The 24,655-nt window shown below is 41.0% G+C and overlaps 1 protein-coding gene across 2 annotated transcripts in view; it reads left to right on the forward strand.

Moving 5' to 3' along the window:
- The first annotated feature begins 8,426 nt into the window (after positions 1-8,426).
- Positions 8,427-24,655, forward strand: part of LOC133559502 (potassium voltage-gated channel subfamily KQT member 5-like) — a 241,718-nt gene continuing 225,489 nt past the window's right edge. Inside the window, exon 1 of one of the 2 annotated variants that reach the window (XM_061911321.1) lies at positions 8,427-9,057. In XM_061911321.1, coding sequence (XP_061767305.1) covers positions 8,723-9,057 — 335 coding nt within the window. In that variant the 5' untranslated portion in view covers positions 8,427-8,722. The remainder of the gene's footprint in view (positions 9,058-24,655) is intronic. The other variant, XM_061911322.1, reaches the window with a different exon arrangement.

The raw sequence follows: 24,655 nt of genomic DNA on the forward strand, positions 1-24,655 counted from the left end.
ATTTTCCACCATAATTTACAAATAAATTATTAGAAATTCCTACAATGTGAATTCCTGGATTTTTTTTCACATTCTGTCTCTCACAGTTGAAGTGTACCTATGATGAAAATTACAGACCTCTGTCATCATTTTAAGTGGGAGAACTTGCACAATCGGTGGCTGACTAAATACTTTTTTTCCCCACTGTGTGTATATATATATATATATATATAAAATAAAGCATTGAGTTTTACTGCCCCCTTTTAGAACTGTGTTGTCACAACTCTCTCCAACCTTAGCAGTTGATCTATTTTATGGCGGAGGAATGTAGTCAATGATAGAACTGACGCCCAATGTTTGAACATCAAATATGTTGTCTTTGTAGCATATTCAACTGAATATGGGCTGAAAATTATTTGCAAATGATTGATTTCCGTTTATATTTACATCTAACACAATTTCCCAACTCATATAGAAATGGGGTTTGTATTTTTTGTGTATTCTATTTTCTATTGGGTAAGTTTTATATTCATAAATGTAAGTTTCTCAATACTCCACCTGTCTTTTGTGCCTTTAAAAAAGATTTTGAACTTTACTTTAAAACGCTCTCTACCTCTAACAACAAAAAAGCTGTGAAAACGATGATGCTGTGTTCCAAATTTAAGTTATTAAATGGATCTGAATGAGCCTATTGCTTCGCACCTGGTTTATTATATATACCGTATTTCCTTGAATTGCTGCCGGGCATACAATATGCGCCTGCCTTGAATTACTGCCGGGTCAAACCCGCTTCGTAAAATAATTAGAGCATGCTTACTATTACCGCCGGGGCAAATTCGTTACGTCACGAGTGACACTTCCCCTGTCATCATTTTCAAAATGGAGGAGGCTTATTTCAACAATTTGAAATCGCATAAAGGGAAGAAGATTAAGATCTATTCAGTAGGATTTAATGTCCAAGCTATTGAATACCGGTATGCTAAAAAGAACAGTAAGCAGCTATGTTTTATCAATATACCGGTACCACCTGTGTAGCCGACGGTCCGACAGACAGGCAGGGCATGCTAGCTGTAGCAGCCGTGCCCAAGATACCGGCGAGCGAGCGGAAGAGCGACCTGGACTGAGGTTTTATTGAAAAATAAACAAAGTCAAACTGCTCAAGCCATGTCCTTTCTTGGAAGTCCTGGGATAAAGAGATCACCCACGAGCAGAACGAGAGGGGAAGTCGCCCACACCCGAACTAACTTATAGCAGTTTTCTGAGAGACTTCTTAAAACTAAAGAAAGATAAGGAATACTTCTATAAACAAGTTATCGATGCTTTTGATCTGAAGGAGCTGGCATGGATTTCATTCATAAGTAAGACCATTTTTCATTTATTTTTTTATTTACCGGTAGCCTTTATAACCAGGTAAAATCCCATTGAGATCAAAGATCTCTTTTCCAAGGGAGACCTGGCCAAAAGGGGAGCAGCAAGGTTACATTAAAAACAGTAAACAACACATAAAACATCACATTTACAACATTAAAACTTATTCATATGACACATGTGGGGCTTCACGGTGGCAGAGGGGTTTTAGTGCGTCTGCTTCACAATACGAAGGTCCTGCAGTCCTGGGTTCAATCCCAGGCTCGGGATCTTCCTGTGTGGAGTTTGCATGTTCTTCCCGTGAATGCGTGGGTTCCCTTCGGGTACTCCGGCTTCCTCCCACTTCCAAAGACATGCACCTGGGGATAGGTTGATTGGCAACACTAAATTGGCCCTAGTGCTAGTGTGTGAATGTGAGTGTGAATGTTGTCTGTCTATCGGTGTTGGCTCTGCGATGAGGTGGCGACTTGTCCAGGGTGCACCCCGCCTTCGGTCCGATTGTAGCTGAGATAGGATCCAGCGCCCCCCGCGAACCCAAAAGGGAATAAGCGGTAGGAAATGGATGGATGGATGGATGATACATCTGTATACAGACAAGGTAGACTGCAATCCTTTTGTCACAGTTATTTGGTTTCAAACCCAAATATGCAGACACGGAGGCAGGCATAGAATATGAAGACATTAATATAAATAATAGAACAAGAACAAACAAAAAGCACGCACGTGGGCGGAATAACAAACTAAGGGAGCTAGCACTGGAAGCTAGAAAACAAAAAGGAACTTTAGCATGGAAGCTAGAGGATAGCAAACAGAACAACTGGAAATAACTAATGGCTAACAAGAACAGCTTACCGCTACGACAACCAGGACAAAACGTAGCACGACAGGTAATAGCTGAAAAGAATCACAGACACTACAAGAGTAACATATGGCAACGACAAGTCCCAATGACAATACAATGATCCAGCAACAGACACAAGACAAAGCAGGTACAAATAAGAGCAGGCTGATTGGCAACAGGTGTGGCCAGGTGCCCATCAGCTGCAGCTGAGGAGGAACACAGCACTCAGGGAACAAGACAGGAAGCTGACAAAATAAGAGCACTAGACAGGAACTAAAGACAGGAGATACTAAACACAGAGGAAACAGACAAATGCAGAGGAAAAAACTAAAGCATAGACAAACTGTCAGGGGAAAGCCTGACACCTTTCACAGAAGCTTTAAACTCATTTAATGTAACAAAGGTTTTAAGTTGAATATTTGATTGTAGGTTATTCCAAGCCTTCGGTGCTGAAAATAATAACCATAATAACGTTGTTTTTTTTAATTAAATGTGCTTTTCGGCGTGGCGCAGTGGAAGAGTGGCCGTGCGCAATCCGAGGGAACCTGGTTCAATCCCCACCTTGTACCAACCTCGTCACGTCCGTTGTCTCCTGAGCAAGACACTTCACCCTTGCTCCTGATGGGTGCTGGTTAGCGCCTTGCATGGCAGCTCCCTCCATCAGTGTGTGAAAGTGTGTGTGAATGGGTAAATGTAGAAGTAGTGTCAAAGCGCTTTGAGTAACTTGAAGGTAGAAAAGCGCTATACAAGTACAACCCATTTATCATTTAGCATTTATTTTCATGATGGTATCCTTGCATCGCACTCAATTTTTTACTGCATGCCATTGGTAAGCGCAGGGGTGAGAAGAGGTTTTGAAATTATTAGGGCCTGCTTACTTTTACCGCATGCCTTGAATAAGCGGAGGAGTGAGAAGAGGTTTTAAATTAATTAGCGCCCCGGCGGCTATTCAAGGAAATACGGTATATGTGTGAATGTGAGTGTGAATGTTGTCTGTCTATGTGTTGGCCCTGCGATGAGGAGGCGACTTGTCCAGGGTGTACCCCGCCTTCCGCCCAATTTTAGCTGAGATAGGCGCCAGCGCCCCCCGCGACCCTTAAAGGGAATAAGCGGTAGAAAATGGATGGATGGATGGATGAATTTACAACCCCCTGGCATTGTTTTGTACTGTTTTTATAATGTTTTGTAATGTTTTATACCATGGGTGTCAAAAATTTGGCCAGCTGTACAATTTCATTTGGCCCTTGAGGCAATATCAAATTAACATTAGAGCTGGCAAGCCGGTACTATAAAGGCTCTGCCTTTAGCGTTGTCTACAATATTAGATTAGATTAGATTAGATTAGATAGTACTTTATTTATTCCGTCAGGAGAGTTCCTTCAGGAAAATTACAATTTTCAGCATAATCCCATTCAAGATCAGACAAACATTACAGGGAGACAGAACAGGATCGCTGACGGGTCTGCCGGCTTCCAGCGCCCCTTACAAAAAAGGATGACATACAGGTAAACAGGGGGGGGGGGGGGGGGGGTCCTACAGTGTGGAAAAGAATAGAAGATTCAAATAAAATTTTTAAAAAATCGGTCTCAGCTTGGGCCCTGGAGTGGGGGTGCAAACTGAGGCCAAGGGGGAAAAAAAACCAACAACAACTCATAGCCATAGTACACATCCCTCTTACATGTGTGTAAGAGGGAAACATCAAACATCGAAGAACACAGAGGACATTAAAGACATTAAAGCAGCAGATACAACCAGACACTTCTACATACAGCTATGAATAAAAAGTAAAATAAACATATACACTGTGGTGGCCTCTGCGGTGTTCCACGCCATTGTCCGCTGGGGAGGAGGGAGCATGGCCAGAGACAGAAGCAGACCCAACAAAGCAACCAAGACAGCCGACTCCACTCTCGGCCAGTGTCCAGTCCGAATGGATGAGCGAGGATACGTCCAAGGAGGTGACTGAGGTGTCCGACACCTGCTCACCCAGCCAAGACACCGCGAAGCCTCTCCGTCCCAGCGCTCAGTGCTAGCTCCGCAGCCCTGTCCCCTCATCCGCATCTCCTCCAGTACATCCAAACAGACTCTGGTGTAGCAGAGACCCAGCAGCTGGTCTCCATGGCCAAAAGGCTCCCGGGAGGCAGATCCAAAAGTCCAGAAAAAAAGCACCACAGAGGTCACGAAAGTGCCACTCCTTGTCACACAGTCCCAAAGGGTCCCGGACCAAAATGCAAAAAAATATAATAACACATGAAAACAAGAGGGAAACACAAAAGGATGACACAAGAGCACAGAGCTCCTGCCTACAGCAGCCACTACAGCAGCGCCATCTTGGAAAAAAAAAAAAAAAAAAAAAAAAAATGTTGTCACGTCCGCTTTTACTCCATACAAACAGCGTGCCAGCCAAGTCACATGATATATCCGACTTGTACACACACTTAAGTGAATGCCAGGCATAACTGCTCAACAGTCATACAGGTCAGACTGAGGCTGGCCGTATAAACAACTTTAACACTGTTACAAATATGCGCCACACTGTGAACCCACACCATACAAGAATGACTAACACATTTCGGGAGAAAATCCGCACCGTAACACAACGTACACACGACAGACCAAATATCCAGAACCCCTTGCAGCACTGACTACCTACAAAACCCGCCCCCCACCACCAACCCCACCCATCTCATTATTATTTTATTTTAAGATTTATTAGCCTGTGGAAAAATGTAATGTTGATATTTACCTTAGAAGGCTGCAAATAGAAAAGAGGCATTTTTTTCCCGTTTGTTTTTTGAATGTTGATTTTGCACAATTAAGTTATATAATTATTGCTTGTTCCATATTCATTGTTCAAGCAAATCAGTGTAGCAAACTGAGCAATAATTAACAATTTATTCATGCACTTTCTCTTGTTACTTCAAGGCTTGAATGTTTGTTTCATTAATTATTATTTTATTTTCAAATGTATTATTAGCCTGTGGACAAAGTTTATTTTGATATTTACCTCAGAAGGCTGCAAATAAAAAAGAGGCACTCAATTTTTATTTAAATTTGATTTGATATGCCATTGATATTTTTTAATTTTAATTATTATTTGAAACTCGATTTTGCATGTCACTATAAAGTTATATAAGCCTTGCTTTTTCAATATTCAATGCAAAACTTGTTTGGGTCCCCATTAAAGGGGAACATTATCACCAGACCTATGTAAGCGTCAATATATACCTTGATGTTGCAGAAAAAAGACCATATTTTTTTTTATACGATTTCCGAACTCTAAATGGGTAAATTTTGGCGAATTAAACCCCTTTCTGTTCATCGCTCTTTTTGCGATGACGTCAGAACGTGACGTCTCCGAGGTAATACAGCCGCCATTTTCATTTTCAACACATTACAAACACCGGGTCTCAGCTCTGTTATTTTCCGTTTTTTGAATATTTTTTGGAACTTTGGAGACATCATGCCTGTGTTGTCGGAAGGTGTAACAACACTAACAGGGAGGGATTGAAGTTGCACCACTGGCCCGAAGATGCGAAAGTGTCTGCCGCCAGACCCCCAATGAATGTGCCAAAGTGTCTCCACATTTTACCGGCGATGACAGACATGGCACAGAGATGTATGGATAACCTGCAGATGCATTTGCAACGATAAATTCAACGAAATCACAAAGGTGAGTTTTGTTGATGTTGACTTATGTGCTAATCAGACATATTTGGTCGCGGCGTGACTGCCAGCTAATCGATGCTAACATGCTATGCTAATCGACGCTAACATGCTATTTACCGGCGGTGCTAAAGCAGACATGGCACAGAGATGTATGGAAAACCTGCAGATGCATTTGCAACTATAAGGTCAACGAATTCACAAAGGTGAGTTTTATTGATGTTGACTGCCAGCTAATCGATGCTAACATACTACGCTAATCTATGCTAACATGCTATTTACCGGCGGTGCTAAAGCAGACATGGCACAAAGATGTATGGATAACCTGCAGATGCATTTGCAAATATATTACGTTTCCTTCCACCCACATTTAATGCGAAAAAAACACTTACCAATCGAAGGATTTAAGTTGCTCCCGTGTCACAAGATGCAAAAGTCCTGATCGTTTGGTCCGCAAATTTTACCGGCGATGCTAACGCAGCTATTCGGCCATACTATGGCTATGAATAGCATCAATAGTTATTCGCTCAATAGCTTCAGTTTCTTCTTCAATACTTTCATACTCCAACCATCCGTTTCAATACATGCGTAACCTGTTAAATCGCTTAAGTCGCTGAAATCCGAGTTTGAATCCGAGCTAATGTCGCTATATCTTGCTGTGGTATTCGCCGTTGTTTGTTTACATTGGCAGCACTGTATGACGTCACAGGGAAATGGATAGTCGCATCGCAAATAGCGAAAATCAAGCACTTTAAAGCTTTTTTTAGGGATATTCGGGTACAGGTAAAATTTTGAAAAAAAAATAAAAAAATACAGCAAGCCACTGGGAACTGATTTTTATTGTTTTTAACCGTTTTGAAATTGTGATAATGTTCCCCTTTAAAAGGTTAATTTGTTCAACCTTGGCCCACAGCTTTGTTCAGTTTAAAATTTTGGCCCACTCTGTATTTGACTTTGACACCCCTCTTTTATAGTGTTGTTGAACTATTTTTAGGGTCCTTTGGCCCATTGCAAAAGGACTCCAGGGGAGTCCTTTTGCAATGGGCCAAAGGACCCTATTGAAACTGTAAGGTTTTATTATTATTTATTTATTTCTATTCTTTATTCCGCACCTACACGCTGTAATTTGACCCCTTTAACATGCTTCAAAACTCACCAAATTTGACACACACGTCGGTATGGCAAACCTTCCCAACTTATCAAGCAACCAAACCCCAAAAATCAAAATTGCGCGCTAGGGCCCACTAGGAAAAAAAAACAAACACACTGGTTGTAACTTCCATTAGGAATGTCGTAGAGACATGAAACAAAAACCTCTATTTAGGTCTGACTTAGATCTACATTTCCCAATTTATACTTCTATGGCAAAAATTAACAGGAAGTTGGCAAAAACCCCTTCAAAACAAAATTTTTGCAAAAAATGCTATTTTTGCCTCTTTGAGCTGAAATTTGACCCCCTTAAAATGCTTCAAAACTCACCAAACTTGGCACATACATCAGGTCTGGCAGAAATTGCGATCTAATGAAAAAAAAAAACCCAAAACTAAAAATTGTGCTCTAGCACAATTTTTGAATAAAACACAGAAAAAACAGCTCCTAGGAAGAAAACACAGACAAAACTGCTTGTAACTTCTGGTAGGAATGCCGGAAAGACATGAAACAAAAACTTCTATGTAGGTCTCACTTAGACCTACATTTTAATAATCGACATACTTCAGCAAAAATTAACAGGAAGTTAAAAATTACTCCTTCAAAACAAAATTTTGTAAAAACCTGTCACCTTTTTTCAAACATTATTTCCTCTGAGAGCGTTTGTCGTGTCGGCTTCAAACTCGCACAGGAGAGAGATTGAACCCTTCTGAATAAAAGTTTTTCACATAGTTTTGATTACTGCTCCGGTTTTGATTTGACGCGCCTTCTAAGAACCCCTGCGCAGAGTTTCCTAAAAAATGTCATTTTTGCCTCTTTGAGCTGTAATTTGACCCCCTTAAAATACTTCAAAGTGCAAGTTAAAGCTCTACTACGTTAAGCGAAAGCCAATTATCAACAACATCCAGAAACGCCGATCTGTAATTTGACCCCCTTAACATGCTTCAAAACTCACCAATTTTTACACACACATCAGGACTGGCGAAAATTGCTATCTAAGAAAAAACCAAACCCTAAAAATCTAAATTGCGCTCTAGCGCCCCCTAGAAAAAACACAGACAAAACTGCTAGTAACTTCTGTTAGGAATGTCGTAGAGACATGAATCAAAAACCTCTATGTAGGTCTGACTTAGACCAGGGCTTGAGTCACGGTGGCAGCAGCCAAAGGCGGACCCGATCAACGCTGCTTGCAGCTTTAATGATTATTGTTTCTTATCTGTTTGTTAATGTTGAAATTTATAAATAAACATAAAAAAAAAAATTAAATACATTTTTTTTTTTGTTTAATAGTTAATTAATCAATAATACAGCCATGTCGAACATTTAAGGCGTTTGTGGTGTTTTATCTATATAAACATAATATTAAAATGAGGTTCTAAGTTGTAAAATCAAATGTTGGTAGCAGTTGTTGTGTGAGGCATGAGCAGCAGCTGTAATGAAGAAGTGTGTCGGTGCTCGTAAAACAGGACTGCGATGGCGGCGGAGTGTGGAGAACACACCCCCAGCCCTCTCAGCACAAATGGCTCCACTTCACCGCCACCCAACTCTTCTGCCGCCGCGCACCGGTGCCAACGGACAGTCCAGAGCGGACACTTGAAATGTGCCAGACGGGAGCAGCCGCTTTCACTTTGGTCCAATTAAAAAGTCTCCACGCACCTCCTCGCATGTGGACGTCCACCGGTCTCCCGGCGCCCTCCACGCCCGCGGGCTGGTGATGCCATGCCGCGGGGTCACGACGGCGGCGACGAGAGCCCTGCTGGTGTCGGTGGACTCTGGCTGAAGACGACGTCCCCGGGACGCCTGGCGCGGAACTTCCCCCTCAGGGATGTCGAGTGCGGCCAGAGGATGATGAACAACGCGGTGCGGGTCGGGGACGGGCTGGGGCCGCCCGGTGCCGACATGAAGCAGGGCGCCCGGCTCAGCCTGCTGGGCAAGCCGCTGACGTACAGCGCGCAGGGCGGCCGCCGGAACGCGCGCTACCGCTGGCTCCAGAACTACCTGTACAACGTCCTGGAAAGACCCAGGGAGTGGGCGTTCGTCTACCACGCTTTCGTGTGAGTGCACTTTTTTCTATATTTATCACTAAAACAATAACACACTTGTGTTATGTCCACTTTAACAAACAACCAGGGCCGGTTGTAGGAGGTGAACTTTAGGGGCTCTCGGCCCCCAATCATGTTAAAATCCTCTTCTGTTTATTTTGCTTCAGACATCCCTAACAAGTTCCACCAAACATTTTGCACAAGTCAAAATGTCTGAAAAGGAGTAGGAAGAAGCAGAGTGTATTTATTCATTTACACCATATATTTTATATGTTGGGACTAATAATATCGTGCTTACCTACATGTTTCCATTTAACTTTGGTTTACTTGATGTGTGAGGAAGGAAATTAAGATGTTGAAACTGTTCATGCAAATAAGGAAATAAGGAATAGTAGTCAGGAAATAATGAATATGTTAAGCTAATTAGTTAATTGCTTAATTGGTTGTGTTGCTCCACTCCTATTAATGTCACCCATTGAAGTTGTTTGATAGAATGGTTCTTCTGATAAGGGTTTTATGCTGCTATTGATCATCCATCAGTATGATCGGCCGATACTGATGCCGATCAACCAACTTTTCTTACCTCGCAGATGCATAAGACATTGACACAACGTTGAGAACTTGTCGAATTAGGTCCTGACGTTGAGCAACTCAAACAATAACGTTGAAACAACATGCGTTCTGACGGTGTTTAATCAATGTTGGGTTTTGAATTACACATTTTTTTCTATCTTTAACAATAAAACAATAACACACTTGTGTTATGTCCACTTTAACAAACAACCAGGGCCGGTTGTAGGAGGTAAACATTAGGGGCTCCTAGCCCCCAATCATGTTAAAATCCTCCTGGTTTATTTTTTTCAGACATCCCTAACAAGTTCCACCAAACATTTCGCACAAGTCAACATGTCTGAAAAGGAGTAGCAAGAAGCAGAGTGTATTTATTCATTTAGACCATATATTTTATATGTTGGGACTAATAATATAGCGCTTGCCTACATTTGTGACGAAGGAAATGAAGGTGTTGAAACTGTTCATGCAATGTTAAGGAAAGAAGGATAAAATAAGGACTAGTAAGGAAATAATGAATGTGTTAAACTGATTAGTTAATTGCTAAATTGATTGTGTTGCTCCACTCCTAATAATGTCGCCCATTGAAGTTGTTTGATAGAAGAGTTTTTCTGATAAGGGCTTTTTGCTGCTGATATTGATCATCCATGAGTATGATCGGCCGATACTGATACCGATCACTTTTTTGCAGCGAAACCAACTTTTCTTACCTTGCAGCAGGCATAAGACATTGACACAACGTTGAAAACTTGTTGAATTAGGTCCTGACATTCAGCAACTTAAACAATAACGTTGAAACGACGTGCGTTTAGACAACGTTTAATCAATGTTGGGTTCTGACGTTGATTTGACCATTGAAATTTGGTCATTTCCCAACCAAAATTCTACAACAAAAATACAAAGTTGAAACTGGAAAGACCCAGGGAGTGGGCGTTCGTCTACCACGCTTTTGTGTGAGTGCACTTTTTTCTATATTTAACACTAAAACAATAACACACTTGAGTTATGTCCACTTTAACAAACAACCAGGGCCGGTTGTAGGAGGTGAACTTTAGGGGCTCTCGTCCCACGTTAATGTTAAAACCCTCCTCGGTTTATTATTCTTCAGACATCCCTAACAAGTTCCACCAAACATTTTGCACAAGGAGTAGGAAGAAACAGATTTTAAATATTCATTTACACCATATATTTCACATGTTCAGACTAACAATATTGCGCTTGCCTACGTTTTTCCATTTCAATTTGGTTTAGTTGATGTGTTAAGAAGGAAAGTAAGGTGTTGAAACAGTTCATGCAATGTTAAGGAAAGGAGGAAATAAGGAATAATAGTAAGGACATAATGAGTATGTTAGACTAATTAGTTAATTGCTTGATTGGTTGTGTTGCTCCACTCCTATCAATGTCGCCCATTGAAGTTGTTTGATGAAAGAGTTCTTCTGATAAGGCTGATATTGATCATCCATGAGTATGATCGGCCGATACTGATATCGATCCCATTTATCAAGCAAAAGCAACTTTTCTTACCTCGCAGATGCATAAGACATTGACACAACGTTGAGAACTTGTTGAATTAGGTCCTGACGTTGAGCAACTCAAACAATAACGTTGATACAACATGCGTTCTGACGATGTTTAATCAATGTTGGGTTCTGAATTGTACTTTTTTTCAATCTTTAACAATAAAACAATAACACACTTGTGTTATGTCCACTTTAACAAACAACCAGGGCCGGTTGTAGGAGGTGAACTTTAGGGGCTCCTAGCCCCCGATCATGTTAAAATCCTCCTGGTTTATTTTTTTCAGACATCCCTAACAAGTTTCATCAAACATTTTGCACAAGGAGTAGGAGGAAGCAGATTTTAATTATTCATTTACACCATATATTTCACATGTTCAGACTAACAATATTGCGCTTGTCTACGTTTTTCCATTTAAATTTGGTTCAGTTGATGTGTGAAGAAGGAAAGTAAGGTGTTGAAACAGTTCATACAATGTTAAAGAACGGAGGAAATAAGGAATGATAGTCAGGAAATAATTAATATGTTAAACTAATTAGTTAATTGCTTAATTGGTTGTGTTGCTCCACTCCTATTAATGTCGCCCATTAAAGTTTTTCGACAGAAGGGTTCTTCTGATAAGGCTTTTATGCTGCTGATATTGATCATCCATGAGTATGATCGGCCGATACTGATATCGATCACATATATTAGGCGAAAGCAACTTTTCATACCTCGGAGCAAGCATAAGACATTGAACTGACGTTGACCAACTAAAACAATAACGTTGATACAACATGTGTTCTGACGAGGTTTAATCAATTTTGGGTTCTGAATTACACTTTTTTTCTATCTTTAACACAAAAACAATAACACACTTGTGTTATGTCCACTTCCACAAACAACCAGGGCCGGTTTTAGGAGGTGAACTTTAGGGGCTCTCTGCCCCCATTAATTTTAAAACCCTTCTCGGTTTAATTTTGCTTCAGACATCCCTAACAAGTTCCACCAAACATTTTGCACAAGGAGTAGGAAGAAGCAGATTTTAATTATTCATTTACACCATATATTTCACATGTTCAGACTAACAATATTGCGCTTGCTTACGTTTTTCCATTTAAATTTGGTTCAGTTGATTTGTGAAGAAGGAAAGTTAGGTGTCGAAACAGTTCATGCAATGTTAAGGAAAGGAGGAAATAAGGAATAGTAGTCAGGAAATAATGAATATGTTAAACTGATTAGTTAATTGCTTGATTGGTTGTGTTGCTCCACTCCTATCAATGTCGCCCATTGAAGTTGTTTGATAGAAGGGCTTTCTGAAAAGGGTTTTATGCTGCTGATGTTGATCATCCATGAGTATGATCGGCCGATACTGATACCGATCACATTTATTACGCGAAACCAACATTTCTTACCTCGCAGCAGGCACAAGATATTGAAACAACTTTGAGAACTTGTTGAATTAGGTCCTGACGTTGAGCAACTCAAACAATAACATTGAAACGACATGCGTTTACACAACGTTTAATCAATGTTGGGTTCTGACGTTGATTTGACCATCGAAATTTGGTCATTTCTCGACCAAAATTCTACAACAAAAATACAATGTTGAAACTGGAAAGACCCAGGGAGTGGGCGTTCGTCTACCACGCTTTTGTGTGAGTGCACTGTGACACTAAAACAATAACACAGTTGTGTTATGTCCACTTTAATAAACAACCAGGGCCGGTTGTAGGAGGTGAACTTTAGGGGCTCTTGGCCCCCATTAATGTTAAAATCCTCCTCAGTTTATTTTGCTTCAGACATCCCTAACACATTCCACACAACATTTTGCACAAGTCAACATGTCTGAAAAGGAGTAGGAAGAAGCAGAGTATATTTAATCATTTACACCAGGGGCGCCCACACTTTTTCTGCAGGCGAGCTACTTTTCAATTGACCAAATCGAGGGGCTCTACCTCATTCATATATATCATTTATATTTATTTATTTATTTATGAAAGAGACTTTTTTGTTAACAAGTTAAATGTGTTTAATGATAATACAAGCATGTGTAACACATATAGATGTCTTTCTTTCACGAAGACAAGAATATAAGTTGGTGTATTACCTGATTCTGGTCAAATCAAATCAACTTTATTTATAAAGCACATTTAAAATTTACCACAGGGGTAGCCAAAGTGCTGTACAATGGGCAGGTTAAAAGATAATACGAGGACCGAGCAAACAACACAACACAAACAGAACATGATAAAATATAAATAAATAAAACATAAAAACAGGTTCACAGCAGGTGTGTAATGGGGCGCCATTGCAGGATGGATATCACTCAGTGTTAAAAGCCAAGAAATAAAAGTATGTTTTTAAGAAAGATTTAAAAACAGGAAGAGAGGAGGCTTGTCTAACACTCAGAGGCTGATGACTTGCATTGATTGGAATCCGACAGTAGTGATGATAACGCTCACATTTTCGAATGGAGGAGAAAAAAAGTCCTCCTTTCTGTACAATACCACCTGAAAGTGGTTGGTTTTTGGCATTTTATTTATCCAGCTTCCATACACTTTACAAGAAAAACATCGGCCGCAAATTCCGTAGCTTGCTTGATTGACATTCACGGCACCCGAAGGTCTTGTGAGATGACGCTAGCTGCTGCGAGATCATTATTAAGAACAAATGACCGAGAGGAAGGCGAGAAACACTTTTTATTTCAACAGACTCACGCGCTGTACCTTCCGTCAAAACTCTAAAGGCCGACTGCACATTTCCTATCTTCACAATAAAAGCCCTCCTTCATGCTGCCTGCGCTAACAAAATAAGAGTCTCGGAAAGCTGGCGTGCACAAGCGATCGCTCAGAAAGCTTGTTTGATACTCCTATTTTGTTAGTGCACGTAACATGCAGCAGGGCTTTTATTGTGAAGATAGGAAATGTGCAGTCGGCATTTAAAGTTTTGACGGAAGGTACGGCGCGTGAGTCTGTTGAAATAAAAAGTGTTTCTCGCCTTCCTCTAGGTCTTGGGTGTCAAACTCTGGCCCGCGGGCCAAATCTGGCCTGCCGTGTAATTTAATTTGGCCCTTGAGGCAGTATCAATTTAGCATTAGAGCTGGCCTGCCGGTGTTATACAGCGTCGGTGCCGCTATAACACCGCATTCACCGCTAATACTCATACTTGCCAACCCTTCTAATTTTCCCGGTAGACTCCCGAAGTTCAGTGCCCCTCCCGAAAATCTCCCGGGGCAACTATTCTCCCGAATTTTTACCGATTTCCACCTGGACAACTATATTGGGGGCGTGCATTTAAGAACTGCCTTTAGCGTTCTCTACAACCTGTCGTCACGTCCGCTTTTCCTCCATACTAACAGCGTGTCACATATTTGTGGCTTTTACACACACACACACACACACACACGCACAAGTGAATGCAAGGCATACTTGGTCAACAGCCATACAGGTCACACTGAGGGTGGCTGTATAAACAACTTTAGCACTGTTACAAATATGCACCACACTGTGAACCCACACCAAACAAGAATGACAAACACATTTCGGGTGAACATCTGCACCGTAACACAACAGAACAAAAAGCCAGAACCCTTTGCAGCACTAACTCTTCCGGGAAACTTCCAGCAAATTGACCAATAATTAAAGGGGAACATTATCACCAGACCTATGTAAGCGTCAATATATACCTTGATAGTGCAGAAAAAAGACCATATATTTTTTTAACCGATTTCCGAACTCTAAATGGGTGAATTTTGGCGAATTAAACACCTTTCTGTTTATCGCGCTGGAGGCGATGACATCAGAATGTGACGTTGCCGAGGTAACACACATTTTCATTTTCAACACATTACAAACACCGGGTCTCAGCTCTGTTATTTTTCGTTTTTTTGACTATTTTTTGGAACCTTAGAGACATCATGCCTCGACGGTGTGTTGTCGGAGGGTGTAACAACACTAACAGGGAGGGATTCAAGTTGCACCACTGGCCCGAAGATGCCAAAGTGTCTGCCGCCAGACCCCCATTGAATGTGCCAAAGTGTCCCCACATTTTACCGGCGATGCTAAGGCAGACATGGCACAGAGATGTATGGAAAACCTGCAGATGCATTTGCAACAATAGTCAACGAAATCACAAAGGTGAGTTTTGTTGATGTTGACTGCCAGGTAATCGATGCTAACATGCTACGCTAATCTATGCTAACATGCTATTTACCGGCGGTGCTAAAGCAGACATGCTACAGAGATGTATGGATAACCTGTAGATGCATTTGCAACTATATTACGTTTCCTTCCACCCACATGTAATGCGAAAAAAACACTTACCAATCGACGGATTTAAGTTGCTCCAGTGTCAAAAGATGCAAAAGTCCTGATCGTCTGGTCCGCACATTTTACAGGCGAGGCTAACGCAGCTATTCGGCCATGCTATGGCTATGAATAGCGTCAATAGCTATTCGCTCAATAGCTTCAGTTTCTTCTTCAATACTTTCATACTCCTACCATCTGTTTCAATACATGCGTAATCTGTTGAATCGCTTAAGTCGCTGAAATCCGAGTTTGAATCCGAGCTAATGTCACTATATCTTGCTGTGGTATTCCCATTGTTTGTTTACATTGGCAGCACTGTGTGACGTCACAGGGAAATGGATAGTGGTTTCGAAGATAGCGAAAATAAGGCACTTTAAAGCTTTATTTAGGGATATTCTGAGACTGGAAAAATGTTGAAAAAAACTTCAAAAAATACAACAAGCCACTGGGAACTGATTTTTATTGTTTTTAACCCTTTTGAAATTGTGATAATGTTCCCCTTTAACGTTTTATTCATGCATTTTCTCTTGCTACTTCAAGGCTTGAATGTTTGGTTCATTCATTATTGTTATTTTATTTTCAAATTTATTACTAGCCTGTAGAAAAATTGTGATATTCATCTCAGAAGGTTGCAAATAGAAAAAAAGGCATAACATTTTTATTTAAATATTATTTGATATGCCATTGATATTTTTTTGATTATTATTATTATTATTTGAAAATGGATTTTGCATGTCACTAAAGTTATATAAGCCTTGCTTGTTCAATATTAAATGCAACACTTGTTTGGGTCTCTATTAAAAGGATAATTTGTTCAACCTTGGCCCGCGGCTTTGTTCCGTTTAAAATTTTGGCCCACTCTGTATTTGAGTTTGACACCCCTGCTCTACGTCATTTTGTCTTAATAATGATCTCGCAGCAGCCAGCGTCATCTCACAAGACCCTCGGGTGCCGTGAATGTCCATCAAGGGACGTCTTGGTGAAGATTGATGATCGCTAATTTTTAGGTCTATTTTTTTTAAAAGCCTGGCTTTTACATGTGTTTTACATGTTAAGACTAACAATCTTGCGCTTTCCTAGGAAAGTAGGAAAAAGGGAATACTAGTCAGGAAATAATGAATATTTTAGACTAATTAGTTATTTGTTAGTTGTGTTGCTCCACTCCTATCAATGTCGCCCATTGAAGTTGTTTGATAGAAGGGTTGTTCTGATAGTGGTTGTTTTGTTTCCCCAATATATGAACGCGTGCATTCATCATCACACTGGATAACATACACCGGATTGTTTTTGTGGATGTCGGGGGTCCGGTCTTTAGGATGCACCAATCTCGGTCTCAGGGTGTTGCCTGGTTGGAAGTGTAGGGATGCTGTGTTTGTTAAAAAGTCTGAGTTTCTCAGATAGAGTTGTGTCTTTTATTTTTTTACTTGTGGATGAGGAGGATAACATCTTTGACAACAAGTGCTTCTCCTTCTTCCAGTCCTCCATTTGACGTTAGATGTTGCATTTTGGCGCTTGCAGTGCCTTGAATATCCTCCTGCTTCCTTAAGCCGCGGGCTTCTTTGGCGATGTCATCGATGCGTTTTGTCAGATGCTGACTCCTGCCGGAAATTGGAATGCACGCGTGGATGTTGTTGACATCCACATCCAACCCCTTTTGATTGCAGAAAGTTGGCCACCTGTTGCTCTGCTCTGGTTCCCCTTCTCTGATCTCCCCTGGCATTAGGCCTGCCAGTGATGTGGAGCCCACTCATAATCACATTGTTCATGCATGTGTTCTGCTCCCAATCATCAATTTTACACCTCGTTTACAATTAAATGGGATCCGTTTCATCATTTTGCTTCTTTAAAGCACCCGTTTTTTTTCTTCCAGTCTGTCCGTGTCTTTGTGAAGTGATGCATGTTTATCATTCTTTGTTTGTGAACATTTCATGTCATAATTTTCGCTCCCTATTTACACAGCTTTCCTTTTTTGCCAGCGCCGTTTGTCAGACCGTGTTCAATAAATTCCAGACTATAAGCCGCAACTTTTTACCTACACTTTGAACCCTGCGGCTATTGTAAGGAAACGAGGAGGTGAGGGGAGCAATTTCTGTCTTTTTAAGTGAGCGGTCTCGCTCTCCGCCCATCAAGACACAGGTTGTTAATAAGTGAAGGAGGGATCACTGCCTTTAGTTAAAGGTCTATTGAAACCCACTACTACCGACCACGCAGTCTGATAGTTTATATATCAATGATGAAATCTTAACATTGCAACACATGCCAATACGGCCTTTTTAGTTTACTAAATTGCAATTTTAAATTTCGCACGAAATATCCTGTTGAAAACGTTGCAGTATGATGACGCGTATGAATAGGCGTGCGCGTGACGTCACGGATTGTAGCGGACATTTTGTTCCAGCTCAGATCCCAGCTGTATTACACAGTATTCTGGACATCTGTGTTGCTGAATCTTTTGCAATTTGTTCAATTAATAATGGAGACGTCAAAGAAGAAAGATGTAGGTGGGAAGTGGTGTATTGCGGCTGCCTTTAGCAACATAAACACAGCCGGTGTTTCCTTGTTTCCTTGTTTGCATTCCCGAAAGATGTAGGTGGGAAGTGGTGTATTGCGGCTGCCTTTAGCAACATAAACACAGCCGGTGTTTCCTTGTTTCCTTGTTTGCATTCCCGAAAGATGACGTTGAAGCTTTACTATGGAACAGAGCGGTCAAGCGAACATGGTGCCCTACCACATGTCAACCGGCAGGTTTCGGTGAGAAAATTGTGGTAATAAGTTGGCTCTTACCGTAGACATGAGCGGAGAGCTTGCGTCGTTCCCCGCGCACCTGTCAAAGAGGCAGCTGCGGACTCTCTTGCCTCTTCCGACCTACCGCCTCCGAACGTGGGATGCTTCCACCGTGGAGGAGGGGAAAAAATAAAATCTCAGCCCGGCCCCAACGGCTGCCTTCGCTTCGCCTCGTCGAGAAACGGGGCTTCCCTCAGAGACACTGGCGGTCACCACACCCGTGGCCACACCCCTCCGACTTTCAGGTACGACCATATAATCTCACTAAAACACAAGTAACACAATACGCGGATAAGGGATTTTCCAGAATTATCCTAGTAAATGTGTCTAATAACATCTAAATCGCTCCCACATCCCTCGTCTTTTTTTTTCTTCTAGTCCTTCACTCTTACTTTCCTCATCCACGAATCTTTCATCCTCGCTCAAATTAATGGGGAAATCGTCGCTTTCTCGGTCCGAATCGCTCTCGCTGCTGGTGGCCATGATTGTAGACAATGTGAGGATGTGAGGAGCTCCCTAACCCGTGACGTCACGCACACATCGTCTGCTACGTCCGGTACAGGCAAGGCTTTTTTTATTAGCGACCAAAAGTTGCAAACTTTTTCGTCGATGTTCTCTACTAAATCCTTTCAGCAAAAATATGGCAATATCGCGAAATGATCAAGTATGACACATAGAATGGACCTGCTATCCCCGTTTGAATACGAAAATCTTATTTCAGTAGGCCTTTAATTCTACTGTTAGATAAACAGGTCCTGGTGCTGATATCTATGCACAGAGTGAGACCTCTTTCTCCCTGTTTAAAGCGAGAGACTAACAAACGGCAATTCTGATTGGCGAGCATGTCTGTCACTCAAATGCCGGTGATGGCAGACAGAAAGAAACCCTCAACCTTTTTATTGCATTGATTAAAAGCTTGATGTCGATTAATCGTGCAGCCCTACTCTAAACTGATTAGCACTAACTCAATAGCAACAACGCTGTTGATGATCGTGGACCCCGACTTGAAAAACTTATTGGGGTGTTTGCATTCAGTGGTCAATTGTACGGAATATGTACTGTACTGTGCAATCTACTAATAAAAGTCTCAATCAATCAATCAATCAAAAAAAATTACTTTATATGTAGAAAGGTTTTGTTAAGAAACCATTCTGAGCCTTATCTTATTTAGTTTTTATTTTATTTATGTTGACCACCTGTGTGGATATGTACAGTATGTTATGCCATTGTTGACAAATTTGGTAAATAAATAACCAAAAAAAGTATATTTTGTTGTTTTCTTACTGTACCAAAAATGAACCGAACCGTGACCTCTAAACCGAGGTACGTACCGAACCGAAATTTATCATCACCAAGAGGTTACTACTACTACCCCAATTCATTTGACAAAATTAAGATATTAAGAGAAGAAAAGATTGGAGGCACATCATGTATTAGCATCAGAGCGGTCCACAAATTGAACATTAATCAGTGAAAGACAAAATTACACTTATTTGTGCATCGGTAGATATTTGGTTGAAATACGAAGTGCTGCTGTGATTGTGACGCTAATGAGAAAAAGGATAAGTTTGTTTGCAGTTGATTTCCTGCTACAAATATTAGTCTCATCTACAATTCATGTCTGGAGTTGTTTTTATGATATAAAGTATATTTTGTCTCATTATTTAGCATGAATCTTTGCTGGCAATATCAACATTTAGTATATACTGTTGAGCTACGAGAGATTATTTCATCTAGTTTACTAATACTATTAAGGATTTACTTTTAGTTTCTGTTATTAAAATCGACAGCTAAAATACTGTTAATTGGACAAACAATAACAGTATTTATTACTAGGACTTAACGTGACGTTAGTTTATTTGCACAAGCAGGTCTTCCTAGTTATATTTAGGAAACTCCTTTTTAGACCAATAGATCTGCCGCTTCTTTTCTTTTTCTCCTCTGTCCCCCCTTCCCTTGTAGGAAGGGGGGGACAGACAATGACCATGGATGAAGTACCGGCTGTTCAGAGTCGGGACCCAGGATGGACCGCTCGTCAGGACCCAGGATGGACCGCTCGCCTGTGTATTGGTTAGGGACATCTCTACGATGCTGATCCAACTCCGCTTGGGATGGTTTCCTGTGGACGGGACTCTCGTTGCTGTCTTGGATCCGCTTTGAGCTAAACTCTTGCGGCTGTGTTGGAGCCACTATGGATTGAACTTTCACAGTATCATGTTAGACCCGCTCGACATCCATTGCTTTCGGTCCCCTAGAGGGGGGGGGGTTGCCCACATTTTAGGTCCTCTCCAAGGTTTCTCATAGTCAGCATTGTCACTGGCGTCCCAATGGGTGTGAGTTCTCCTTGCCTACTGGGTGTGAGTTTTCCTTGCCCTTAAGTGGGTTCTTCCGAGGATGTCGTAGTCGTAGTGGTTTGTACAGTCCTTTGAGACATTTGTGATTTAGGGCTATATAAATAAACTTTGATTGATTGATATCAACCACAGAATAACACAAACTAATGGAATTTATGGCTGGGTGATATTGTCTTTTTTTAATATCGCGATATTTTTAGGCCATATCACGATATACGATATATATTACGATATTTTGCCTTGGCCTTGAATGAACACTTGATGCATATAATCACAGCAGTATGATGATTCTATGTGTATACATTAAACGGGTTGTACTTGTATAGCACTTTTCTACCTTCAAGGTACTCAAAGCGCTTTGACACTACTTCCACATTCACACACACATTCACACACTGATGGAGGGAGCTGCCATGCAAGGCGCCAACCAGCACCCATCAGGAGCAAGGGTGAAGTGTCTTGCTCAGGACACAACGGACGTGACGAGGTTGGTATTAGGTGGGATTTGAACCAGTGACCCTCGGGTTGCGCACGGCCACTCTTCCACTGCGCCACGCCGTCCCTTAAAACATTCTTCTACATACTGCATTAATATATGCTACTTTTAAACTTTTACGCAGAGAGGGAAATCACAACTAAGTCAATTGACCAAAAGTATAATCATTAAAGTTATTAAGCAATGGCACAAACATTCAAGTCATTTCCAAAACTTGTTTTGCAAGATTGTCAGAGTCATTTTAAGCGTCAAATAAAAATGAGCTGCATAATAGGAAATCAAATAGTATTCGTCCTTCACTATGTGGTATGTTACTAAGGTTATGAAATTGTCTTAATTTTCTAACGAGTGACTTTACAAATGATGCTACATATTAGCAGTAATGTTACTTTTTATAGCAACCCTTTTTCCCCCCACATTTGATAAATTTCGGTTGTCTGTTCGACATACTCCCACTTGAAGCCGAACCACCGCCAGACAATGGAAACCCTGCTTTTTTTATTAAGAATTAAGTCTTCCTTTATTTGTTACCAGATTTGCACCATCTTTCTCTCGTACTGCTACGTTAGCAGCTATCGTTAGCCACGCCGCTAGCTCTCTGCTGGACGAGGGCGTGTATCCGACGGATGACGTGACAGTTTGTGACGTATGTAAGAATATGCGCCTGCTTGTCTGTGAGGAGACACAGGAAAGAGCGAGGAGAGCCTGAAGTGTAATGCTCGCAGCTAAAAGTCCTGCGTGAGAACGTATACTCGAATATTACGATATAGTAATTTTCTATATCGCACAGAGACAAACCTGCGATATATCGATACATCGATACTCAAAAATTACGATATAGTAATTTTCTATATCGCACAGAGACAAACTTGCGATATATCGCCCAGCCCTAATGGAATCGCTTGTTTCTTTAGGTTTAGTTCTGCTCCCAAACATTACTAATAAAGTAGAGAATAAACTGGGTTGGATCACATAAAGTTTCTAAAACAAATCAAATGTTCAAACAAAAATTTTACAAAGTGATCACTGCAGACACGAGCATGGTCCGATTGTATTCCACAAGATGATGAAAGTGATACTTTTCCTTCGACGTGCTGTCATTTTTTCCTGACTTTATTTATCTTTATAAACCGCTTCTTTCGAGACTCTATGAAAGTTATTTCCTATCTCTGTATTTGAATCATTGGAACACCGAAGAACAGAACAGAAATACAACATTTTCTTTTCAAACTTTACACTCCCTCTCTGTTTTAATGCTGTTATGCTCAAATTGCTTGACCACCGTGTGAATTAAGACGGATGTGATGTCACAAGCAACCCTCCTATACATACTTGATTGAGACTTTTATATTCCGTACAATTGACCACTAAATGGTAACAACAGAATACGTTTTTCAACTAGTTTAAGTCGGGGTCCACGTTAATCAATTCATGGTACGAAAGAGGCCTGGGTCGGAGATGAAAAATTCAAAATTGCACTGTTCACACGGGCATGATGAAATCCAATACCGTTTCTTAATTGACCTGTCTTGGTGTGACATCATTGATCATTGCTAAATAGAAATCGGCGCCCCCCAGTGTACGGGAGGCACTCGGTGTATGACCAATAGTCACATTAGAGCAGGGGTCTCAAACACGTGGCCCACGGGCCGAAATTGGCCCTTTATTCGATTTTTTTTTTTTGATTTGCATTGCCTCACATCACTTAATCCTCATTTTGTTCATTTATATTTTGATTTTATTTTGCGTTGAAAATAGAAAAAAAGACATTTAAAAATTTTTTTTTTTCAGAAATATTTTCTCGGGGCCCAGCTTTACCCAGACGCTGCAACCAGTGGCCCCCAGCTAAATTGAGTTTGAGACCCCTGCATTAGAGAGTGTGCATAGACACTGGGACTTCACATTTAGCTGTGAAAATACATTTAAATTATTTGAAAAATCTGACTAATTTAGTTCATGGAAACGTAATCGCTTAATTCTACATAAAAAAAATTGTTATAGGTATCGGTCTTGAAGAGCAGGAAGTGATCTGTATCGGTTTGGAAAAAAAGAATTAAAGCATCCCGATTCAAATTGTATCCAAGTGGAAAAAATGTTGGTCACCCTTGGTTTAAACAAACAACTGTTCTGGAAAAACATAACAGTTGTGTCAATAAACGGCCCCAGCCACTATTTGAGGGAATCCAATAATTGATGTCAAATGATTGTGGTTGTTGTACACGCACAAACAAGAAAACAGACAGAACAATTGCTGTCAAATAAAAAAAAAAAACGTTACCTCCCAACTTGCGCTTGGTGGAAGTCACGGAAAAAAAATCTGCTCATCTCACGGCATTTCCACAATTCCCGAGCAGAGTTGCGCCTCCACAATGTCCAACATTTGTCTTATGTAAGACTGGAAGCTCCCAGCAGCACATGTGGACGAGAAGGTCAACAAGCTGTCAGCTGCACAGGCTGAGCGAAACATTAAGCCTCGCGTGAGCAAGCCGGCACTTCACAGGCCTCAGACTTGGACCGCGGTGCCGCTGTGGGAAAAGGTCTGCAGCGGAGACGCCCCGAGCTCGGTGTGAAAGTTGTCTGATTCGGATCGTGCGTGAGTCTGCGAGGGGAAAAACAACAACATGCACTTCCTGTTAAACAATTAGTCAAGTCACGACCGATCGGATTTAGGCCTCGCTGTTTGTAAACATGTCACACATATTTACTGATGTACACTCATACAGTAGTATTAAATTGTGTGCGTGTGTGTGTGTTGCAAGTGTGTGTGCGTACTGTGCGGTATCATCTAATCCAGGGGTGTCAAACTCAAATACAGAGTGGGCCAAAATTTTAAACGGAACAAAGCCGCGGGCCAAGGTTGAACGAATTAACCTTTTAATAGGGACCCAAACAAGTTTTGCATTGAATATTGAACAAGCAAGGCTTATATAACTTTAGTGACGTGCAAAATCCAGTTCCAAACAATAATAATAATAATAAAAAAATTATCAATGGCATATCAAATAACATTTAAATAAAAATGTTATGCATTTTTTTCTATTTGCAATCTTCTGAGATAAATATCACATTTTTCTACAGGCTAGTAATAAATTTGAAAATTAAATAACAATAATGAATGGACCAAACATTCAAGCCATGAAGTAGCAAGAGAAAATGCATGAATAAAACCTTAATTATTGGTCAGTTTGCTGGAAGTTTCCCGGAAGAGTTAGTGCTGCAAAGGATTCTGGGTATTTGTTCTGTTGTGTTACGGTGCAGATGTTCACCCGAAATGTGTTTGTCATTCTTGTTTGGTGTGGGTTCACAGTGTGGCGCATATTTGTAACAGTGCTAAAGTTGTTTATACGGACACCTTCAGTGTGACCTGTATGGCTGTTGACCAAGTATGTCTTGCATTCCCTTGTGTGTGTGTGTGTGCGTGTGTGTGTGTGTGTGTGTGTGTGTGTGTGTGTAAAAGCTACATATATTATGTGACACGCTGTTAGTTTGGAGGAAAAGCGGACGTGACGACAGGTTGTAGAGAACGCTAAAGGCAGTGCCTTAAATGCACGCCCCCAATATAGTTGTCCAGGTGGAAATCGGTAGAAATTCGGGAGAAT

Source organism: Nerophis ophidion, linkage group LG09 (assembly GCF_033978795.1).
Source record: "Nerophis ophidion isolate RoL-2023_Sa linkage group LG09, RoL_Noph_v1.0, whole genome shotgun sequence".
NCBI classification, from domain to species: Eukaryota; Metazoa; Chordata; class Actinopteri; order Syngnathiformes; family Syngnathidae; genus Nerophis; species Nerophis ophidion.